Here is a 23,661-nt window from a genome sequence, read left to right as displayed (position 1 = left end):
GCACTTGCTGGTGGCCGAGCTGGGTGGGGTCACATGAGAAATTTCAGGGGGGGGGGTTGCAAAAATCCTACACCCCCCCTCCTCTGGGGAGGGTGTAGGGAAATTCCTGCCTCGGACACGTATGAGCTATCCCACTCTCCTTTTATTTTCTCGCTCTCTCATTTCTTCCCTTCTCATTTTAACCCATCAACCCCTAGCGGTCGCAGTCAGCTTTAAGTGCTCTGCAGCGCTCGTGTCCATACGCACCATCTCCATTTTATTTTCGTCCTATCCAATCCCATCCAATCCAGACCGTCGTCGTATTTCATGCGCGGTGCATGATTCTCCTCTCTGCATACGTACTTACGTTCCTTATTTTATCGAAGGGTGCCCAGTGCCTTCCACTTCTTCATCTCCGCGCATGTCATGCGTTCGATGGGACTGATCGGAATCCGTTCGGCACGTCTCGCCTGCGTTCGGAAATGATCGGAACGTGATCTCTTTGGCGCATCCAAATAGTCCACACGTTGCGGTCTCATCCACTCACCCCGGGCCTCCCTTCTTTGAATATCTTTCTCGTGCTGGTAGAACATATACTTTGCTTTTTTTTGGCCAGACATACTTTACCGTCGCTCCCATAACGTTTATAACACGTTTCACCGCGGTTGTAGAGTCTATGTAAATTTCTAGTACAGCCACTAGTAACTATATGTGTACACACGCAGTACATGTAGTCCTCATAGCTATAGATGTAAAACTATAGTGATGTAAAACTTTAGGACTAAAAGTACTGACGAAAACAGCGCCACTGCCGAAACGTCGACCGTTCTTTTAAACGTTTCATCGTATATTATAATCTTTGTGTTCAGATTACCCACTAAATAAACTAGATTTTGTTAACTTTCCTGTAATCTGTCGTTTACTTCTTATTATTCTACTTTTATTCAACTTCGCAGCCGTCTGATATATCAACATCTTAAACCTATATACATACACCAACAACTTTATTATACCGTACTCTTATGAACCACCGTAGCCTTTCATATGAACCTTTTTGGAATGGGGGAGGGTCCTGCACCCAACGCAGGGAAACATCCCACATCATCATCATCACCCATTCATCTATGCTGTTGTTGTTGTTATCTTACAAATACTTTTTAGAAGTCAGTATTTTGTATCTAATACGGTAATTCGCCCAGACCTGTACGTAACTTAAATACTCTACTCAAGTTACTCCATCTTAAACATTTTAGGATGAACTTGTTATCTTACAAATACTTTTTAAAAGTCAGTATTTTGTATCTTGTACGGTAATTCGCCCATCCTTGTACGTAACGGAAGTACTGTACTCAACTTACTCTATCTTAAATACTTTTAGGATTAAATTGTTATCTTACAAATACTTTTTAAAAGTCAGCATTTTGTATCTTCAACGGCCACTCGCCCAGACATGTACGTAACTTAAGCACTCTACTCAAGTTACTCCATCTTAAACACTATTAGGATTAACTTGTTATCTTACAAATATCTTTTTTTTTTTTTGCGTCCGCCGTCTTCTCTTCGTTCATTGGGTACGCTAATATTGCGCACCCTATTCCAAAACACCCTCTTCGTGCCTTGGTCCGCGCAGCCCCAACCTCGCCTGTCTTCTCAGGAGGCAGAGCGGGTTGCAGACATGATGTCTCCCTTGTCTGCCATTTACCTGGCAATCTCTCGCTCGGCACCTTCCTCGAAACTGCCTGTTACACCTTCGTCTTTCGTCAGACCGCCATCAATGATGCACGGAGTTTTCCCGCATAGCAGCACACCAGTACTGCTTTATGTCACTAACTACCGGAATGTGATTTTCTTGCAAAGAAATCGCCGTTTTGTAAGGGAAGGTATTCTCGTGTATTTTTTTTATTTTTATCTCCTTTCCCCGGCTCCGTATAAAGTTCGTTGTGAAAGAAAAGGAAAAAAAGGAACTGTAATTTCGTAACTCTTCTTCCAAACATGGAAGTAGTATGAGCCATTTATATTAGGCTCATCGATGTATACGTAAGAACCGAGTACCACCGTTTTTAATGCGTTAGCATTAGGAGTGTCAAAATGAAAAAAAAAAAGCTGTATGTGTGTGTGTGTGTCCGTGTGTGAGTTGGTGAAGCCTCACTGAGACAGAGGTGTAGAGGACATGTGAAGGGGATATAAGAGAGTAAATGGAAGTGGAGGTAAATGATTCGAAATTGAAGTTGTCGAAGGTAATTAAGAGTAAGAGGTAAGAGTAATTGAAGGTAATTAAAGGTAATTAAAGCAAGAAAGTTGAGTCTAAAGGTAATGAACGTAAGATATATGTAACAGAAAGATTAAATGAAATTAATGATTACCGAAGGTAACCGCGGGTTATCGGAGGTAATTAAATGTAATTAAAGGTAATTAAATGTAATTAAAGGTAATTAACGTCAATTAAAGGGGAATTGAGAGTAATTAAAGCACGTAAACGTAATTAAATGGTATTAAATAAAATTCAAGTTACCTCAGGTAACCTGCGGTTACCTTCGGTAATTAGAGAGTAATTACAGGGTAATTGAAAGTAATTAAGATAATTAAAGGTTAATTAAACGGACTTGCATGTAGTAATTGAAAGTGTCGAGCCGAAAGTCAAGTATTGACCGGAGGTGGACAACCGGAAGTCAGGTTAGACCGGAAGTGGAGAACCGGAAGTTGAGTTGGACCGGAAGTGAATACGGGAAGTCAGTGGGCGCGTTAGGTTCGTGCTCCGGGAACTTTCCCTCTTTTAGGGGATCACTTAAAGGAGCTATGAACTGTACCAAGCGAGCCCGCCGACTGTGTCGGCTCCAAACGGCGATTTCAACGTGTTGTCTGTGACACCTTTCGTATAGGTGAATTTGATAGGTGCGTATCTTCAGCACATAGCATGCTCCTAGCCAACCATCTTCCCGAATGACAACGTTCTCGCCCATGATTTGTTGAAAACGGGAGGCGGAGCCTATTATGCACGGCTACAAAATGGGCTACGCCTCCCGTTTTCAACAAATCAGAGACGAAAAACGTTGTCATTCGGGATGATTGTTGGCTAGGAGCGTGCCATGCAGTGAAGTTCATCTTGAAGAGGGTAAAGCAGAACGTTATGTGTACATCAGCGTTGGTGTCTGATTGGGTGCTACAATTCTTCAGATGACGTAACGATGGATAGAGGTATCTGGACGGCGGTGCGTGTACTCGCCCGAATACGAAAGAGAGTGCGTTTTTGTATTAACGCTGCACAAGTTATGAAGGAGAAGGATTGAACAATAGATTGTAAATAGAATTACGAAGCGTAGAAGAACAATATTACATCTACTAAACCCGTAACTAAATACATGCAGATAGGAGTTCTTACCTCCTTTAACACCTCCAAAGTGACTTCCGGTGCACGTTCCCGGGTGTACCCTACATATCCCTTCTTCGGAGCCGGGGAGCCGGAGAACGCTGGGGAAGAGCGGGGCCAGTTCCGGAGCGTGACTCATGTTCCGGTGTACTGACTTTCGAAATGGCGCAACGCGTTGCAACACGTTGCAACCGTACATGCTCTTTGTGTCTCCGGAATCATCGGATGTCGGCGGTAAATAGTTATACGATTATAGAGGACTGCTATGGTCTATCACTCTTAGAAATGAACTTCACCCCATAGCACGCTCCTAGCCAACCATCGCCTCGAATGATATCATTATCTGCCTTGATTTGTTGAAAACGGGAGGCGTACGCCTTTTTTGTGACAATTATGAACAGCATAAGTGTCACAAAAAGCGTACGCCTCCCGTTTTCAACAAATCATGGCAGATAACGATATCATTCGAGATGACGGTTGGCCGAGAGCGTGCTATGCGGTGAAGTTCATTTCTAAGAGTGTGTGTGATTTGTTGAAAACGGGGTGCGTATTATGTACACTCTTAAAAATGAACTTCACCTCATAGGACCCTCCTAGCCAATCATCATCTTGAATGCCATCGCTTCTCTCCCCTGTTTTGTTGAAAACGAGAGGCGTACGCCTTTTTTTGTGACACTTATGCAGAAATGTTAATTGTCACAAAAAGGCGTACGCCCCGCTGTTTCCACAAATCAAGAGTGATAGAGGTATCACCCTGTACAGTGGTTACTCTTCAGCGTGCTATGTGGTGAAGCTTTGTGTTGAGAGTGATATGCCAGTTGAGATGTCAGCCGTGGTCCCGTGTATGTGTTCCCGGTTTAGTTATTATGATGGCACTATAAAGCTACCGTATTTAAGCGCATACGGTACAATGCCTATAAAGATGCAGCCAATTATATAAACTTAGTTATAGTTGGATAGGTTAGGTTTGTTATAATTGGTCAGTGGCGTGTTTACTGCCTAGTGGTCTGAGGAATCGGAGCTGTTGGAGGCGGGTCTTGCCCATTTACGGCTAGCCGATTATGTCATTACCCCCCCCTGAGGAATCGTGTTACCCGCATTCTAAAAACTGAACTTCACCGCATAGCACGCACTGCGCCCACCATTGAAATACTCCATCTCATCGTCATCATCTATTGTTGTTGTTGTTGTTGTTGTGCCAACCATTGCAACGAATAATACACTCTTAAAAATGAGTTTCACCGCATAGCACGCTCCTAGCCAACCAACATTCCGAAAGACAACGTTCTAGTCCCTGATTTGTTGAAAACGTGGGGCGGAGCCTATTTTGTGACACTTATGCTGTTCATAATTGTCACAAAAAATAACGCACGCCTCCCGCTTTCAGCAAATCAGGGAAGGTAACGATATCATTGGAGATTGTAGTTGGCTAGGAGCGTGCTATGCGGTGAAACTCATTTTTAAGAGTGTAGGGTTATCGCTTCTGATTCGAAGAGAGAGAGAGAGAGAGGGGGGGGGGCGTACGCCTTTTTGTGTCAATTCGGATATATTATAATTGACACAAAAAGGCGTACGCCTCCCTCTCTCCTCGAATCAGAAGCGATAAGCCTATCATTCGTAGCAATGGTTGGCGCAGAGCATGCTATGCGGTGAAGTTCTGTTTTTAGAGTGTAGGCCGACTTCAGAGGAAACGGTTCCGATATTTGTCGTGCAGCGTTTGAAGAAAACCCAGGGAAAAAAAAAACACCGGGACCGGGACCGGGACTCTAACCCGGATCACCTCTCAATCTCGCGGCGTGGTAAATTGAAAGTTGCACTTCCCAAAAACGCAAAACGAGTATACACACCGGCAAAGAGACGGTAGAGAGTCGGGCTTCTCCGTCAAAACACGACCAATAGGACAGAGCGGAGGAATAAGGCAGCGAATGGGATTGGTGAACCGCATCATCGTCCAATCGATTGACCCGCTTACTAATGGCTGTCTCCTCACATATCTCGGGATATATTCGTTTCGTCTTCGCTACACATATATGACACGTCGCTTAATGTGATTAGCTCCACGAAAGAAGAACGAGTAGCTAATGAAAGAGGTGTCGACGCTAATATTGGATACGGGTCCGTTGCATTGGTGACGTGTTAGGGAAACAGGTAAAAAACACGGACAGCCCCGACTCCAAGTTGCGTGGCGTATTATTACGATTGAACATACGGAGACCGAAATTCGAAATGAGAAATTGAAAATGAAAAATGCGAAAATCTGATCTAATGTATAGTTTTAATGTGAGCTTTCTTTATTATACTGCAGGTGTGGCCAGGACTGCACTCTAAAAACAAAGCTTCACCGCATAGCACGCTCCTAACCAACCATTATCTCGAATGATATCGTTATCTGTCCTGATTTGTTGAAAACGAGAGGCGTACGCCTTTTCTGTGACACTTATGCTGTTCATAATTGTCACAGAAAAGGCGTACGCCTCCCGTTTTCAACAAATCAGGACAGATAACGATATAATTCGAGATAATGGTTGGCTAGGAGCGTGCTATGCGGTGAAGTTCATTTTTAAGAGTGTATAGTCAACCTTCACATCAAACGACAACGTTCTCGCCTCTGATTTGCTGAAAACGGGAAGGCGGAGCCAATTTTGTTCATTATGCACGTGCATAAAATTGGCTCCTTTATAAAACTTTTATGACGTAATTCAGTCGGATCCTTTCAGGTCGAATCCTTCTTGCCTTTCCAAATGCCCATCGAACGCTGGCCCGGCGAATTGTCTCCTAACGTTTTGTCCACGTTCCTTATACTGGTTTACCCGCAAAGAAAGAGCACGCGCTTTGTTTTTGCACCTGACTGCGTAAATAAAAAAACTGCTTGGGGCACTTCCGTCGAAAAACAAGGAACTTGCAGACATTTGAATGCAGCTTGTTTCTTGAAAGTTGCCGAGAGAAAGTTACAAAGTAAACTTCCACGCACGTTTGCTAAACACACGGAAGTTCGTGAAATCACGACGCACAAAGAAATCGGTATACAAAACTTGCAGAATAAAGGCAGTTAACGTGGAATTAATTGGATAAATTTTAATTAACTTCCATAATTTCGTGAAGTTAAGCTGCTCTTGTTTCTTTCCCGTATATGCGTTCTACGAGTATTAGTGGCCAACGGCTATATGTGCCGACTTGCAGTGCCAGTATGCCGGCATGGTTCACCCTGAAGTCGGCCCATGACGCGCATCCCACTTCGTCCTGCTGTCCTCCCTCCATCTGTCCACGTCTGTACGCCGCTCATATCCACATTTGCTTCGCGGTCTTACACGCTTAAAAATGAACTTCACCGCATAGAATGCTCCTACACTCTTAAAAATGAACTTCACCACATAGCACGCTCCTAGCCAACCATCATCCCGAATCACAACGTTCTCGCCCCTGATTTGTTGAAAACGGGAGGAGGAGCCTATTTTGTGCCGTGCATAATGGGCACAAAATAGGCTCCTCCTCCCATTTTCAACAAATCAGGGGCGAGAACGTTGTCATTCGGGATGATGGTTGGCTAGGAGCGTGCTATGTGGTGAAGTTCATTTTTAAGAGTGTAGTTAACCATCATCTTGAACGATATCGTTATCTGCCCTGATTTGTTGAAAATGGGGGCGTACGCCTTTTTGTGACACTTACGCTGTTCATAATTGTCACAAAAAAGGCGTACGCCCCCCCCCCCCCCCCCGTTTTCAACAAGGGCGGATAACGATATCATTCGAGATTATGGTTGGCTAGGAGCATGCTAGTGCGGTGAAGTTCATTTTTAAGAGTGCATACACAAAACCGCGATTCCAGGAATGGGCGCCGCCATTAGTGCTGCCACCCCGCGGTAGTCGCAGGAACTGTGCACGTGTGAACTGCCGTTTGCCGAGTTCCTTCACTTTCCAGTGTGTGTGTGCTCGTTCATTTTCGTTTCCGTTCGTGTTCATTGCGTGCCGGTTCATTTTCGCCCGCTGGGGAACCGTCGTATAGAACAAATATCGCATCAGCCAGCACTCCTCACGTGAACAACTGTGCATATATCGCACGCGGAAGCAAGCAATCTTCTTTTTCCTTTATCTTTTTTTTTTATGTTTATCGGATGACTAGTTGTTAGTCATTGAAGACGTTCAGTCATTAAAGACGGCGGCCACCAGTATTCATCCCAATGGGGAAAGAGCGATTTTTTTGGCAGTCCACCCCTGTTGTGGCGTCGTGGCTGGGAACGAGGCTAAGGAGCGCACGGAGATTATACTGGTTTGAGAGTAACGCGACAACGTCTATAATACGGAATCGAGACCCTACCCCCCACCCCCCACCCTAAAGAACGGACGATGTTCTAACCACTCTGCCGCTGCAGTGAAACCCAGTTATAAATAATTAACCGCCAACATTATCGAAACGTCTTCTATACGGTGACCCTGTGCAGCGTGACCAGTATATATACTTTTAAGTTGCGCTTTTTTTTTAATGCATAACCTTGAAAGGTGAGTCCCTCAACAACCGGTATAGGTGTAGAGCGAGTGATGACATTTCTTCTCTCATTGGACAGCCATTGATCGAGGTTGCCGGGGCTACCTTTGCCCTCAACTGCGGACACTCCTTTCGTATTCGATAAACGACGCGTGTTCACACAACGGTAGCCACGTATACGTTGCCCAGAGCCCGTAGAAAAAGTTACGACATCGTTCTTTATTTATCTATTCATTTATTTATGCTCATACGTTGCATTGCTGATGGCATTTTAAATGGCGACACTTCGTTCCAAGTTATGGCGTATAAATGTATGAAAAAAAAAAAAAAAAAGAAAAATCGATCGGCGTGAACCTGCATTCCACATTTTGGAATAAAGGGGATAATGGAAGTGCAGAAAAATCGGCACCGCGAGTACCAAAACTCATCCAGCGCGGTATAGCTGAACCAATCGCCGCAGATGACTTCAAACACAGGCCTCCTGTGGCTTTCAGTGGCTATCTATGCGATGATTGCGGCTCATAGCTGCAGACGCCGAAAGAACGTCGTGGTGGGCGGATTTTTAATGACTACATATAGCGTCATTTAACCAATCAAGATTTGTTTACTGTACACTCTACACTCTTAGAAATGAACTTCACCGCATAGCACGCTCCTAACCAACCGTCATCTCGAATGATATCGTTATATGTCCTGATTTGTTGAAGACAGGAGGCGTACGCCTTTTTTTGTGACAATTCATAAGTGTCACAAAAAAAGGCGTACGCCTCCCGTTTTTAACCAATCAGGGCAGGGGGCAGAACGATATCATTCGGGATGGTGACTGGCTAAAGAGCGTGCTATGTGGTGGCGAGCGCTTTCACGGCCACCACCTCCACCATCTGTTTATACACTCTTAAAAATGAACTTCACCGCATAGCACGCTCCTAACCAACCGTCCTCTCGAATGATATCGTTATATGCCCTGATTGGTTAAAAACGGGAGGAGTACGCCTTTTTTGAACACTTATGCAGTTCAAAAAAAGACGTACGCCCCGCGCGTACTCCCCGAGCTGCGTTTCGCAATCTACCATCATTTTATGTAGATAGATTCTGTGCATTGGATCCTATTATACGCTGTGAAATGTTGCTGAACTCGATTTCCAAATCCTGCGTCATTTTTTCTCCTTCCTATATGCGTCCTTCAAAACAGATGTAACCAAGTGTCTCTCGTAACGTCAAATCTATTTTTTTTGCCTCTTGTCTATTTCTGTTTTTATATTTTGACACAGTTTGTATGTCGTGTCGTTTTTTGTATTGTATTGTATTGTACTGTATTGCATTAACAATGTGACTTGTGTTGTGTGCACCAATACTATGGCCCCTGTGGCCGTTCTTGGGCACCAATAAAACATTATTATTATTATTATTATTATTTCCACAAATCGTGAGTGATAAAGGTACCATTCTGTGCAGTGCTCGTCTTTCACCGTGCTATGTGGTGAAGTTCTGTTTTTAGAGTGTAGGTGGAATTGCCTGTGTCCTACTTATTGGGACGAAGTGAAAATTATAAAAATAAAAATTATTCAAAAAGAAGCAGAGGTGAGACCGAACTCGCAACATCGTTCTACAAACAAAAGGATGCGAAACTTTCTTTTTCTTTATTTATTTATTTGTTTTTATACGTGTTTTTCTAGTCTATGGCGCAGCGTTTCTTTCGACACAAGCTTTCGCACACCTCCGTCCGTTTTCGTGGACCAAGGATGCACTGCGGCAAAAACGATTAAAAAAATAATGGGGGGGGGGGGGGATGAGACAAAACAAAACACGAGAAATGGAACAAATCCGCACACGTGTGACGCCTCTGTGAGTCCCACTGGAACAGTACTGTCTGCCTCGAAAAACATGTTTTCATGTCGTGTTCTACGTAATAGAATTCATCCTCCATCCGCTTCCTGGATCCTCGCGCTGGGTGCAGGCCGTGCAGCGCGTTTTGAAATAATCATATTTCGTCTCTCGTTCTTTTCTTTTCTTTTTTTTTTTTCTGGTTAAACGCAAATGCCCGCGCAATTATCATTGCAACTGCGTCGTGCGCTCGGTGTCAAACTCGTGTTCGAGTCCAGAGTTTAAAATGAATTAAGTAACAAAAAATATAGGCGAATATAAACTTTTTTTCTCTTCCAACAGCGGCTAATTCGACGTGCGCAGATCTCGCTTCTGGGTATTGCTTCGGTAAGAGAGGTTAATACGAAGCTTTATTATTGAAGGGAAGAGAAGAACGAAGGCGATGACGATTGTGTCTACCGTAAAAGTGGGAGTTGCGTTCCTCTTATGGAACCATTTGCTCAAGTTTCATGGTCGTATCTTTCCTACGACAAAACCACACGGTATGATCCGCATAGTAACATGCAATGAGTGAGCACCGTTTCAACCGGTAGCTGGCAGTTGGTTTCGAATTCGACGTTTTTGATGTTTTATAAAAAAAAATAAAGAAAACGAACGAATTTTGCGAAAATTTTGGTGTTTCCTTATTGGAAGGCATCTCCAAGTGCATATCACATTAACTTTACAGTTCGGCATTCCTCGCGTCGGGCCTCCAAGACGCCGCCGCATTGCTTCAACTGGTGCACCGAGCGTGATTCATCCAGACCCCCCTACACCCCCTAACACCCCCCAAATGTTCAGTGACACCCCCCTAACTTTTTCACCTGTGTACCCCCTACAGGGGGTACCCCCTTGAGATTTCAGCTTTAGACACATGTCGGTATAATGACATGTTAAGCTGTAATGACGTAACAATAATAACGACCCCCCCCCCCCCCAATTTTTTCCAACACCCCTCCGTGCTTGGGACTCCGGATGAACCACTGGCCATTTCGAAGGAGGGACCTGCATTGTGCCGCCTCATTTGCGCGTCACACAACCGCAATATTTCGCTGAGCTTTCATGAAACAATCAACGAGGTTCAATTTGCAAGTACCGCACGCTATCTACGCGCATCATTTGTAGCGTTATCAAGTTAGACCGTGTATAGATGGTGCACCAAAAGAGCGCATCCGGCTTCGTGGAACGCCTTTCTCAGTTCCGCTCCAGTTCCGGTTTGATTCTGCGCAGCGCCGTCGCGCGGCAGCTGCGGAAAGCTGACGTTGAAATGGTTGTTTTCCTGCGTTCGTACGGGAGAACCTCGTGGGATTTGAACGGAACGCGTCTGTTCGTGTGCAGATACGACGAGCGTCCTGTACTATAATAGGGCGTAGATTTTGAGTTTTAAAAAATTATGTTGTATACGCGAGGTTCTTGTGTGGTGACGGCTTCGAGGGAGATATTGGCGGGTGACTTGTAGTATGTGTGTGGTGAGGTGGTGGCATTTCGTGCAGCCGCCATCCGATTAAAGTAGCACAGAAGTCATTTTTAACACCCAGTTTTCTTCCTATAAAACTGTTAAGTAGGCCAGTAAGATTCACCATGCGAAGTCATTTACACCACGGAGTCATAATTATCGGAGAAATTGAATTTAAAATACGCCGCAAAAAGCGACCGTGCGCAACGGTGGTGAAGAGCAGTACCAGCCTGTGATCTGCCTGGAACCTCGCGCTGACGCTATAAGGAGAACGCTCGCTGATTGGCCTAGAGAAATGTTGTCTGCTACTCCGCTGTCGTCTGCTACTCGGCTGTTCGGGGTTCTGATAAAGCCATTCTCCTTGCTCGGTAATGCTTCGGCCGCTCCTTCTCTCCCCAATTCTCCGGGAAAACTGGCAAAACAGGTTTACGGCGGCAAAGGGACAAGGCGCTGACCCCCACTGACCGGCAAACCAGAACGAGTCTCCTTATGCCGTCATCGGTGACGTGGCATCATACCTCCTCATCCTCGTTATAGCTGAAGTGGCGGAGAGACCAGGCCCAGTGATTTATACCACCGAAATGTCTGGAGACACCCCCTCGCAGGGTCTTCGTCTCGGGGGCGTGTATGGTGTCCAGTAAGGGAGTGCACTCTAAGGAAAAAAGGAGTACTTTTACTCCTTTTGGGGACTAAATGCATTGCCACAAAAAATAGCCCCTTTCGGGAGTAAATGCACGGGAGTAAATGAATATCACGGAGTGGAGACTGCGTTTCAATCGCTGTTGTAAGAGTCCCAAGTACATAATTCGTGTGCATGCATGGAAATACTTTGAAGCAAACCGTCAGCCGTGATATATCGCGTGATATAAGATCTTGCGCCATACATATAGGGCACAATTTGCGAAGAAAGATATGCGCTAACTGTTTCTTACTCTGTGTGGCTGGAAAATTGCTACGTTGGCTGAGTTATACAGCCTTATGCCGTTCAAATTGACCAATGGCACATATTTACGTAGACTGTTGCATTCAGGAGACCATTCGCGAAGTTCAGTGACAATTTGCAGTCCTGGGGAGTAATTGGCGGGACTAAATGTCGGGTTAGGGGACTAAAACGTGGAGCAAATGCAGACTATAGGGAAGTAGAAGCTGCAATTACTCCCCATTTTATTCCTTTTTTTCTTAGAGTGTGGGGTGACACCCATATCTGCGGCTATTCTGGCTCTTTGGGACTTTCTCGCAGGCGCATTTGGGGGGGGGGGGGTTTAAAGGGGTGTGGGTGCAGGGAACGTCCCTGCCCCCTCCTCACATTTAAAGGCATACATACTTATTGCTTTCACGTGATACTACTGCTGCTATAACATGAGACTGTATATATATGGTTGCGGAAGTCCCGAATGCCAAGGTGCAGGTTACACGCCCAAGCTCAAGCAAAACTTGTCTGTTATTCTGACCAATGGTAGCTGGTTACAATTTCACTTACCTACATCATAGAACGGGAGTCTGCTCATGTTAATGGTTATCCGTCTTCTATGGCACATGTCTCGTTATAGGAGTACCGCAAGGATAAGCCCTCGATCCGGTTTCTTTTTCTTATCTTCATCACCGTTATCAGTAACTTAGGAACAGTTCAGTAGACTATATGCGGATGAATGCTTTTTTTCCCCAAAACATTAACAGTGTGTGTGACCAGATAGCGCTCAACGAATGACTATAGGTCGAGCATCGACTCGAGCATAGAGCATCGAGCATGGGTCTCTGAGTGGCAGATGGATCTTAATCCCAATAAGTGCCTACAAACGAGTATCACGCACAGAAGGCAACCCATTCCGCATTTTTACTCCCTAAATGGCGTAATCTTTCCAGATTGTCGAATCATACAGGTATCTCGGGGGTTGTAACCACGACCGCCCTCCGTTGAGACAGACATGTAGATGATGTATATCCCGCAGATCAATCAAAAAGTTCCTTATAGGCATTACCTCCGCCACAGTATATACTGGTGCGACTGAATTGATCGCATATTTGTCTCTATAGTCCGACCCATCCTCGAATACGCCGTCGCCGCGGGTCTGGAACACTCATATACTGTACATCTAGCATTGTCAAGCCGGAGCGTGCCCAGAGGCTTGCCTTGTCTAGGTGTCGCCACAATAGGCTGAGACACTTTACGTGCAAATCTACTCCAGTTACCTATCTTATATATATATATATATACTCATGGAACGATGCGACAGCACCAGAGGACACGTGTTTCGCCGTGTTTGCGGCTCGTCAGCTCTGGGTAGCTGCGCATCGTTCGGAATCGGCAAACCAGGGGTCACTCAGCGAGCGATCTACACCTGGGAGGGTGACTGAGCACTCCTCAATGCCACAGTGCAAGTCAGTGAATTATAATTCCCCCTTTTCCCCCTGCATTATATATATATATATATATATAAAGGAAAAAAAATTAGCAGGAGCTCTTTGGCTGCACGTATAGCATATGTTTAAGTCAAACGTCGCCATGCCAGTACTGGACAGCAGTTTCGGCCTTCTTGGGCCTCATCAGCAGTACGCAGGCAGGCAACGTTTGAGCGGATGGCGTCAGAAGGTCACGTAACACGTGAGTTACAAACATATGCTATACGTGCAGCCAAAGAGCTCCTGCAAATTTTTTTCCTTTATACACTTGACTGGCTTTGCACTGGGCTTTCAGAGGTGTCTTAGGACACCCTGACGGGAGGCATCACGTGCCACGTGACCTTCTGACGCCATCCGCTCAAACGTTGCCTGCCTGCGTACTGCTGATGAGGCCCAAGAAGGCCGAAACAGCTGTCCAGTACTGGCATGGCGACGTTTGACTTACAAATATATATATATTTTTTTTGTCTACTTATTTCTTTCTGTCGATGAACATTCCACTATGCGTGCTGCTTTTCTCGTGTTCTATTTATTGGTTGCTCGTTTCGTTTCTTATTCACGTGCAATGAGGCCCCCTGCACATGACGTCACGCGCAGCCTTTGAGCCACGTGACGTGGGAAAACATGGGGAAGCGTCACCATCGTCATACTGCGATATACTGAGGGGCGAATGAGGCAGCTAGCAGCGTATGTTTTTACAATTTCCTCTCGTAATTGCGCGCGTATCGCAACAACTCACGGCTTACCCCCCTATATATGTTTTCCAATGTCACGTGACCAAACGTGACGTCACTGCACAAGCCCGTGTTGGCCGTGTTTATATTTATGCTCCACCGTCCTATACATTATCCTATGGGCGGCATACCGCATGCATGGCATGGCTAGCCTCATATTTAAAATAACGGTGGTTTGGAGTGCCGGCTTTTAGGTTTATAGGACCCAACATCTGTATATTTTTCTACTGTACACTGTAAACTGGAAAACACCCTTATGGGTGTAAATGGCTTGTCCTATAACTGACTCCTCTTTTTACACCGTACATGGTCAACACCCTTTTTAGAGGGTGTATTCCGTGTAAATCACCCCTGGAAAGGGCGCTTTTCTTTGAAATGCCCTCTTTTGCACCCTTTAAACATCCCTTTAAGAGGGTGTAAGATCGTTAAACACCCTCCTAAAAAGGTGTACGAAGGGTGCAAAAGACGGCATTTTCAAGGAAAAGCACCCTTTCAAAGGGCGTTTTACACGGGATACACCCTCTAAAAAGGGTGTTCCAGACCATACGGTGTAAAAAGAGGAGTCAATTATAGGACAAGCGATTTACACCCATAAGGGTGTTTTTCAGTTTACAGTGTACTTTACCTCGCCATGCCAGTACCCGAGAAGATGAACAGGCCACGCGGAATTGACGGGTGCGAGCGAAAAAGCACCGCTGCACTGTAAACTGAAAAACACCCTTATGGGTGTAAATGGCTTGTCCTATAACTGACACCTCTTTTTACACCATATGGTCTTAGAACACCCTTTTCAGAGGGTGTATTCTGTGTAAGACACCCTTTGAAAGGGTGCTTTTCCTTGAAAATGCCTTCTTTTGCACCCTTTAAACACCCTTTTAGGAGGGTGCTTAACAACTTTACACCCTCCTAGAAGGGTGTTTAAAGGGTGCAAAAGAAAGCATTTTCAAGGAAAAGCACCCTTTCAAAGGGTGTCTTACACAGAATACACCCTCTGAAAAGGGTGTTCTAAGACCATATGGTGTAAAAAGAGGTGTCAGTTATAGGACAAGCCATTTACACCAATAAGGGTGTTTTTCAGTTTACAGTGTGCGTAAGCCGAAAATCACGTCACGGCAAACGATTATGATCTCCTCTCTTCGATCGCAGCCCTAATGTCCTACCAGGTTTAGAAACAATTATTAATAAAGAGAAGACATCGCAAATGATTCCCGCGTATTCCCGATCAAGAGAGGTCGATATCTTACCTTTTACCTCGACCTATTCTAGACAAACAGCGCCGACACTGTTTTCGTGGCTAAAAGCTTGCAGCAATGACGTATATCCAAACTTGAGCGTACATTCCGTGTTCGAATCAAACGTACGACAGCTATACGACTGGATCCCATTCGATTCTCGTCGCTCGCTGCGGCGTATCGGATATTCGTCACAAGGAATACAGGGACATTTATTTATCTATTTATCGGAGGTAGAACAAAAAACAAACAAAAATCTATGGTACGTGGTGAACAGCGTTTGCTAGTAAAGTAGTAATTAAGCTAGTAAAGTAAAGTAAAAAATTAAATAAGCTAGTAAAGTAATAAAGTAGTAATTATAGTAAAGTAGAATGGGGAAAATTTTGACGACGTATACAGCGGCACACTCTTAAAAATGAACTTCACCACATAGCAGGCTCCTAGCCTACCATCATCCCGAATGACAACGTTCTCGCCCCTGATTTGTGGAAAACGGGAGGCGGAGCCTATTTTGTGGCCATTATGCACGGCACAGAATAGGCTCCGCCTCCCGTTTTCAACAAATCAGGGGCGAGAACGTTGTCATTCGGGATGATGGTTGGCTAGAAGCGTGCTATGTGGTGAAGTTCATTTTTAAGAGTGTGGTAGGTGGTGGGTTCGAATCCTACAACCGGCTGTGCTGCGTGAGGTTTTCCCTCGGATTTCCGAATAATTTCCGGACGAATGTCGGCACAGTTCCCCCTGAAGTCGGCCCACACTCTTAGAAATGAGCTTCACCGCATAGCACGCTCCTAGCCAACCATAATCTCGAATGATAGAGTTATCTTCCCTGATTTGCTGAAAACGTGAGGCGTATGCCTTTTTTGTGACAATTATGAACAGCATAAGCGTCACAAAATAGGCTCCGCCCCATGTTTTCAACAAATCAGGGGCGAGAACGTTGTCATTCGGGATGATGGTTGGCTAGGAGCGTGCTATGCGGTGAAACTCATTTTTAAGAGTGCAGGACGCATACTAACCCCCCCTGTCCCCCACTCCTTCCTGCTGTCCTCTCTCCATCTGTCCACATGTGTACGCCGCTCACAGTTGCTTCGCGGAATCAAACACGGAATTTAAAAGAATATATATATACACACAGATAGTCAATTGAAGGATATCTAATACGCTGTTTCTCCGCTCTTCATCCCCATATCATCGTCATCATGTATCTCTCTCTCTCTCTCTTCTCCTGCTCCGTAGAAAACAATGCAGGAACGACAACTCCAATATAACTCTCGTCAACGATGTATGAAGTGCTTAAAAATAATCTCAATGATTTTCCTCGCTTCCAGATTTGTTTCAGGGTTTACGAAGAAGGCTATATTCGCGTGACGTCATCCGCAGGAGAGCGCCACTGTCGCTTAGCAGATTTGCCGCCATAGTGTAGTAGGTCCTCAGGTTTTGACCGTCCAGACCCTTCATCCACATCACATTCACCGTCTTGGTGTTTCAAAGTTATTGTACACTATTCGAATATTATTTGTACCAAAATCCAAGTAATTTTTTTGTTTTCAACGTTAATAGTCCTCTAAATAGCATATACCAGTGAACGAAAACCGGAACCAAAACTTTGAGGCTCCGAGGACCTTCTTACATCTTGGCGGCGATTTCGCCTTTCCGAAGCTAGTGCCCCCTGGAGGGGCGACGACAGTGAACAAACCCTATAGACGACGTGCGTGCCTACGTCACCGATTACGTAACGCCCCCGCGCAAAGCATGCTGGTGGGCTCTATCAGAGGCTACTGGGCTCTATTTAGACCCTAGTGGTTGTTTTTGGGTACCAAAACAAAAATAAAGTTATTATTATTAGTCATTATTATTATCAGCAACTTTATCAGCTGACGCATTTTTCCTGTTCCTTGCCCACCACAGCAAAATAAAACCTCGAACCGGTCTTCTCGTGACGTCAGGAGATTAGTTAATTCAGTCATATTTATTAATATTCATATTCATAATTTATATTTATATTTATTTATTATTTATATTTATTGTATTTATTTATTAATATTCATATTCATAAATTAATTCATATTTATTAGAAGTGTGACGGCAGAAGTGCATTGTAATACTTCGAGATTCTAAAAAAGCGACAAAATAAATATCGTATATATAGGCACGCGCAACTGCGCAAACCCGTGCATGGACACACACACACACACACACACACACACACACACACACACACACACACACACACACACACACACGAGACTTAGCTTCTTCCTCTTCTTCTTTATTTTTTATTTTTATTATTATTATTTTTTGCAATATTTATCTACGCGCTAACTGGAGCAAGTTGCAATTCTGACAAAAAATTTGAGCGCATAATACGTCCTGCAACGCATGGTTCCAAAAAAGAAAAAAAAAGAGTATTCTTTATTTCCGGTCGAAAGACTAATTGGACCAGTAACAAGCGAATGAGGCGCATAAGTTTATTAGGTATACACGAACTTGCAGTGCGCTGTGCTGAGCCCTCCTCGACAAAGGAAGCCCCGCTCGTTGCCCCCTCTCCCTGTTTGGCTACGTGACATAGAGTCAGGGTGTCGTCTGCATCAGCGAATCACTGCGGACGATATCAAACAGAAAAAGGCTGTGACTATACGACTGGCAAGCCTGTGTTTCTGGAGGCGGCTCGTTGCCACGACTACCGCAGCTGAACGCGTGATTGCGATTGGAGCGACCCCTAACCGTACTTTAATCAATCGGTACTTTATTGAATAAATGGCGTATATCTGTGGTTCATTGCCTTACGATATAACAGCTTTGTAGGTATACATTGCAGAACACACTTATCAAGTTTTTTCAAAACCGTTTGAACAACATCTCTTGCTTCCTTTGTTGCGTAATTTGTGGAGGACTATCAGCAAGGTCTCGTACGCAACTTAAATACGCTACTCAAGTTACTCTCTCTTAAATAATTTTGGGAATACTTTTGGGAGCGCTCATTTCGTAAGTTACTTCTATGATACTCCGTGCGTTTTTTTGCTATTCCACTTACATATTCATACGTGGTGCGAGGAAGAGAATATCCTCCAAGACGGTGTCACGGGAAATAAGCGTATATCTTTGTATCTCCATTTTGTTTTTATTTGTTTGACAGCAAATTACGTAAACTATAACTTGATAGCATCTGGAAAGTAAGAAGTTACTTTTGTGGGTATTTAGTATTCTACTTAAGTACTTTTCAAGGTTGAGTGTTTTGTACTGTACGTAGTTACTTTTTTGCCTAGTACTCAGTAATTTAACTTAATACTGTTTTTAGTATAAGCCCGCTGTCCGCATGTACGCCTTCACTTCGGTTTCACCTTCGCCTTCACACCGATTCCCAGCCAGCCTCACACCGAGCGCTTTTTCAGTCAGCACAGGCCAGAGAGGAGGAAAGCGATATATACCAGGGAGAAAGTACATCATAAGCACACGGTTCCATGTGCTTTCCTTCTCTCTGGCTTGTGCAGTAAACTGTTTTCAACGCGCTCCCCCGGATAGACGGCGCTGCGCTTTCAATATGGCGGCGTGCACGAGAAAACAGTGTATATATAGTATATAGGCTGCAGTAGCTTGCTGTATTAGTTTATGCGCCGCAACAAGCAGTGCGCCGCGACACCGAAACTATAACTGGAACCGTATAGGCGACACCTGGTGTGTAACCCTGCGAGTGTAGACGACGAATCTCTGAGAGCTTAGCGTCACTTTGAACTGTGGGAACTTGCGGGAAACAGAGGAGGAGAAGGTATCTCCCTCTCTCTCGGCCGATTGTCCGCGAGGAGTCAAGGTCAGCGAAAACGAAACGTGAGGGACAGTTCATTCCAGTAATCTCCCAGGATGCAACGCGTGCGCAAGGAGCACCGGGATTTTGTGAAATCGTTCATGGTTTACAAGCTATACTTACGAACGCGCTTTTTCTCCCCCTGTGTTGACACTGCCGCCAATGCACAGAGCGTCTATACTTTGCTTTTCCATATGCACTAAATATATAAAAAATAAAAAAAAACAGCGGCTTTTTTTTTTCACATTTACAGGTCCAATTTGTCCACAAATCTCACGAGGAAAGCTGGTCTCACAAAAGAAAAAAAAAAAAACATTATTACGCGTCCCGGCCACCCTCGAAATTAATACCAGCTTCTTTCTGGGACCTCTTTTATTTCCGACCTGGCTTTTTCCTGGATCATCTATCTATTCCTGCCTCCGTTATAAAGAAAATATAAAAGAGAAACAGAGAGCCGCATAGATATTCTGCTTACCTTGTGCGTTTGCCCCCATCTTCCCATTTCTTTTTCCGTCTCTCTTCCTTATTGGTCGGGAATGTTACATCCTTAGCCACGATGCAGAAGTAGCTAATATGCGAGAGACGATCCTTCTATTTTTATTTTTATTTTTTTATTTTCATTTTTCAAGAACCCTGGAGGATTTCAATCAATATTTATCTTTTTTTTTTTCAACGACGCTTTCCCATTTGGCCCATCGCTTTTTCTCTTTTCTCTAGTTCCTGCCGTGATCTTGTTAATATTATTTTATTTTGGATTTTTCTCCTCTCGTTACCTGCGCTTGTTAGCCTCCTTATCTAAAGTTGAAGACCTCTCTCACTCTCTAACTCTCTCTCTCTGTCTCTTGTACGATGGCAAGTTGTCCTCAGTCGCCCGGAGGTGAAGTGTTGCTGGATCGTAAAAAAGAAAAATAGAATAATGCTTATTTAAAAAATAAAAAAGAAAACAATTTGAAGGCTTTTTCTTACCTATACGTACAGGTGAGCTCGCAAATATCGATTAGTAAGATATCGATACAGAGAGGAGGAAGCGAAACAAAAGTCGATACCCTTGTGTGTCGTGTTGTTGGCAGTATCGGAATGTTGGTGGTCGGTCGTTGTGAGCAAACCTTCCTCTCTGCGCGTGGTGGCGTAATTTTCGCGCCTTCCGCGAATGCGCGAAAAACTCAGCGTATAAAACGCTGTTCGCGACTGCAGTGCTCGGGATGGCGTCGGAATAAAGGAGAGACGCCATCTACCGCTATAAGTCCTACGCGATGCAATCTTTTCCATGAAAAGTCGCGCAGAGCAGTTAGAGTGAAAGTTGGGTTAGAATTTTAAAGTACCGCATTTTCCGGTGTATAACGCGCAGCCCTAAAAACGGGCCGAAGGTGAAAAACGCTCCATTAAAATTAGAATTAGAATTAGAATTAGAATTAAAAACGGGTGAGATGCGTTGTGATTACAGCGCACGTTCAAGAACACTGAAGTGGGCAAAATGAGTCCAGCGCGGAACCTATCCCACTGTCGATCGAGGCCTCCCACAGCTGTCTCGCGAACTAAACGATGGTTTCTTTTTTTTCGGAGACAAATTCCACGATGTGAGCGTTCCTTTATGATGACGTATTTACGCGCATGTCAATTGTTGCGCAGATGTCCAATAAGCAGTGGTTGCCATCCTTGGAAAAAAGCGAGCAGCCGCAGCCATCGTCCGTCGTAGTTTCCCCGAACAATAGCAACCTCCACCAAACAACAGCACCACCACCACCTCCACCACCGCAGTCATCACCGCCAGACGGTCATAGTCCCAACGCCAATGGTGGCAGCCATCACCCGCAACACACCAGCAATGGCTTCACAACACGCTCAGCGCCCAACGCTGCCAGCAATGTCATCGCCGATGCAAGGTATGCTAAGAACCAACTATTTCTTGGATGCGTAGGTGCGCCTTTAATTAATCGTTAGATGAGCACTTCAACAACAACAACAAAAAAAAAAAAAAAGAAATGTCCGTCTTCAATTGCGTAGGAATGTCCTTTCAGTTCATAACACTTTCAAAGAAATATTAATCAAACACGTCTGGCGCGTGCACGCTTGTTTCTATTGACTGCTAGTATGCTCAACCTTACTTCACACCATCTTCCCCAATTCGGAATTGTCGTCTGCTATTGGCTGCAATGGCTAGCCGCGTCACTCTACGCCGCGGCAAGTAGTGCGTCGACGCTGAAACTACAGACACCTGGTGGAGCTGCAGTGTAATTTTTCCGAGTGACATTTCGTATCGTTGATATGGCGGATTCGGGTGGTCATTTCGTTGCAACTTTCTTTTTTTTTTTTTTTTTTTTGCCAGACCTCGAGCACGCATGTTCGCTTGGTCAAAGCGAAGTAATCTCGCATGTTCGCGTGGCGCTTTCCGAGCGCCCGGAATTTGCCAGCTAGCACTTTTTTCGCCGCGTCTCGAAACGACCGAGAAGTGGGTTCCCCAACTGTATCCGGTGTCGTCACGTCCGCATTGCAAGGGTGGCGGAGGCCCGCATTGGCTAGCACGTCGAAGTTCACGTGGGTTAGCAGACGACGAGACCCGAAGACGAGCGACCGCGATGCCCCTACAGTCGTGTTCAACTTAAGAAGGAAAAGAAATCTAGTCCGTCAGCTCTCGAAATATTACTGCTCCGCAGATATGATGGCTGGACCGGCTGGACTCAGAGAGGTCACGGTCGTTCCTGCGCCAGATAATGTAATCCATCACACTCACCCTGCTTCCGTATTGGCTGTTTAGACTGGCCACACAACAGCACCTGGGCCACATGACACTATACGCTGCGTGGCGGCGCTGCAGTATTTCTCCTGGTGCGCTATTGCGTCTGCCTATCTCCAACGGCGTATGTAGTTGACGGACTAGATTTCTTGTCCTTCTTAAGTTGAACATGAGTATAGCATGATCCAAGCGGCTAAAACGGCTAAGTTCCTGGCACTCATGTTCGGGTCGCAATGGTCATGTGATCCAACGCTGGCAATTTCCGAACATGATGTTAATGTTGATAAAGAAAAGATACTAGCGCCCGAGCGTCATGCCGTGTTACCATGAAATGACCACCCGGATTCGCGATTAGGTTGAACATGGCTGTAGCTTTGTGCAGCTGACATCGCAGCTAAACGAGGTTCATGTGCCCATGTGAGGATACATGTCAGCGCCAATCAGACGGATCGTGATGTGAAATTCAGTTATCGCTATGGTCTAGTCACTGACATTGCACAGTTCAGTGCTCCCGCGAATGGTGCTCTGTCTGTTGCAGACTTATTTGCGTCAGCGAATCAGAGAACGTTCCCCTTCCTCCGTCACAGTGTCCTGTTCCTCCCGCAAATTTAATAAGCTCTTCGCCGCTCTACCCATTTATCAGTGGTCGTCCTCTTGCAGCCCTGGTCGGCCGCCCCCAGCAACAGGGAGTAGCCCCGCAGGGAGTCGCCACAGTTCCAGTTCGGGTCCAAGCCCCGGCCCTAGTCAAGCGGGTGTTGGAGAAGTACGGCGTGACAGTATGCTGCTTATGCTTGAGGGTCGTCAGCAGCGTCAGCCTTCTACGCCGACGGCGCCAGTGGCGTCGCCAACGGCGGCGGCTTCTTCACCCGTCGTCCGGACGTCTCAGGGCTCGGGGGCTCCAGGTTCCCCTCAAGAGGGCAGCACGGCGCCTTCCACGGAGGGACACGGGAAGCATGACAAGGACTCCAAGACCTGCTGCTTCTGCTGGTGTTGTTGCTGCAGTTGTTCATGGTACGCCGTTGGGGAAGCAATCACTTAGTTTACAAAAAAAGAAAAAGAAAACCAATACTGGATTAAGCCTACATGGTTGCATAGGTGTTCACTCCTAGAAATGAACTTCACCGCATAGCACGCTCCTAGCCAATCATCATTTGGAATGACATCGTTATCTGCCCCGATTTGTTGAAAACTGGAGGCGTACGCCTTTTTTGTGACACTTATGCTGTTCATAATTGTCACAAAAAAGGCGTACGCCCCCCGTTTTCAACAAATAAGGGCACATAACGACATCATTCGAGATGATGGTTGGCTAAGAGCGTGCTATGCGGTGAAGTTCATTTTTAAGAGTGTTCGTTCTGCCGTATTAAAGGAGCAATGAAATCCCCTTCCATGTTTTTTTTTTTATACGATGGAGTGTGGAACAAATAACGCGCACTCTTGTGAAAAAAAAAAGGTTATCGTAGCTGGCTTCTAGCACACGAGAGAGCTTTTTTTGATCTGGTCATCCTCCAAATAAACCTCTCAACTCGTTCAGAGAGGCAGTATATATGGATGAGTGATGTTGGCTTCACTCCTTGACGTATAGAGAGTACGGCACATACGTAACGCA

General features: G+C 45.2%; 1 protein-coding gene across 2 annotated transcripts in view; it reads left to right on the top strand.

Moving 5' to 3' along the window:
* Window positions 1-23,661, top strand: part of LOC135398869 (regulator of G-protein signaling 20-like) — a 76,692-nt gene that overhangs the window by 40,516 nt on the left and 12,515 nt on the right. For both annotated transcript variants that reach the window (XM_064630402.1, XM_064630401.1), the window contains exons 3-4: window positions 20,948-21,201; window positions 22,713-23,063. In XM_064630402.1, the coding sequence (XP_064486472.1) occupies window positions 20,948-21,201; window positions 22,713-23,063 (605 nt within the window). The remainder of the gene's footprint in view (window positions 1-20,947; window positions 21,202-22,712; window positions 23,064-23,661) is intronic.

This window comes from Ornithodoros turicata, chromosome 6 (assembly GCF_037126465.1).
Source record: "Ornithodoros turicata isolate Travis chromosome 6, ASM3712646v1, whole genome shotgun sequence".
In the NCBI taxonomy this organism is placed as follows: domain Eukaryota; kingdom Metazoa; phylum Arthropoda; class Arachnida; order Ixodida; family Argasidae; genus Ornithodoros; species Ornithodoros turicata.
The sequence above is the reverse complement of the archived record's forward strand: the minus strand, read 5'-3'. Positions and strand labels throughout refer to the sequence as shown.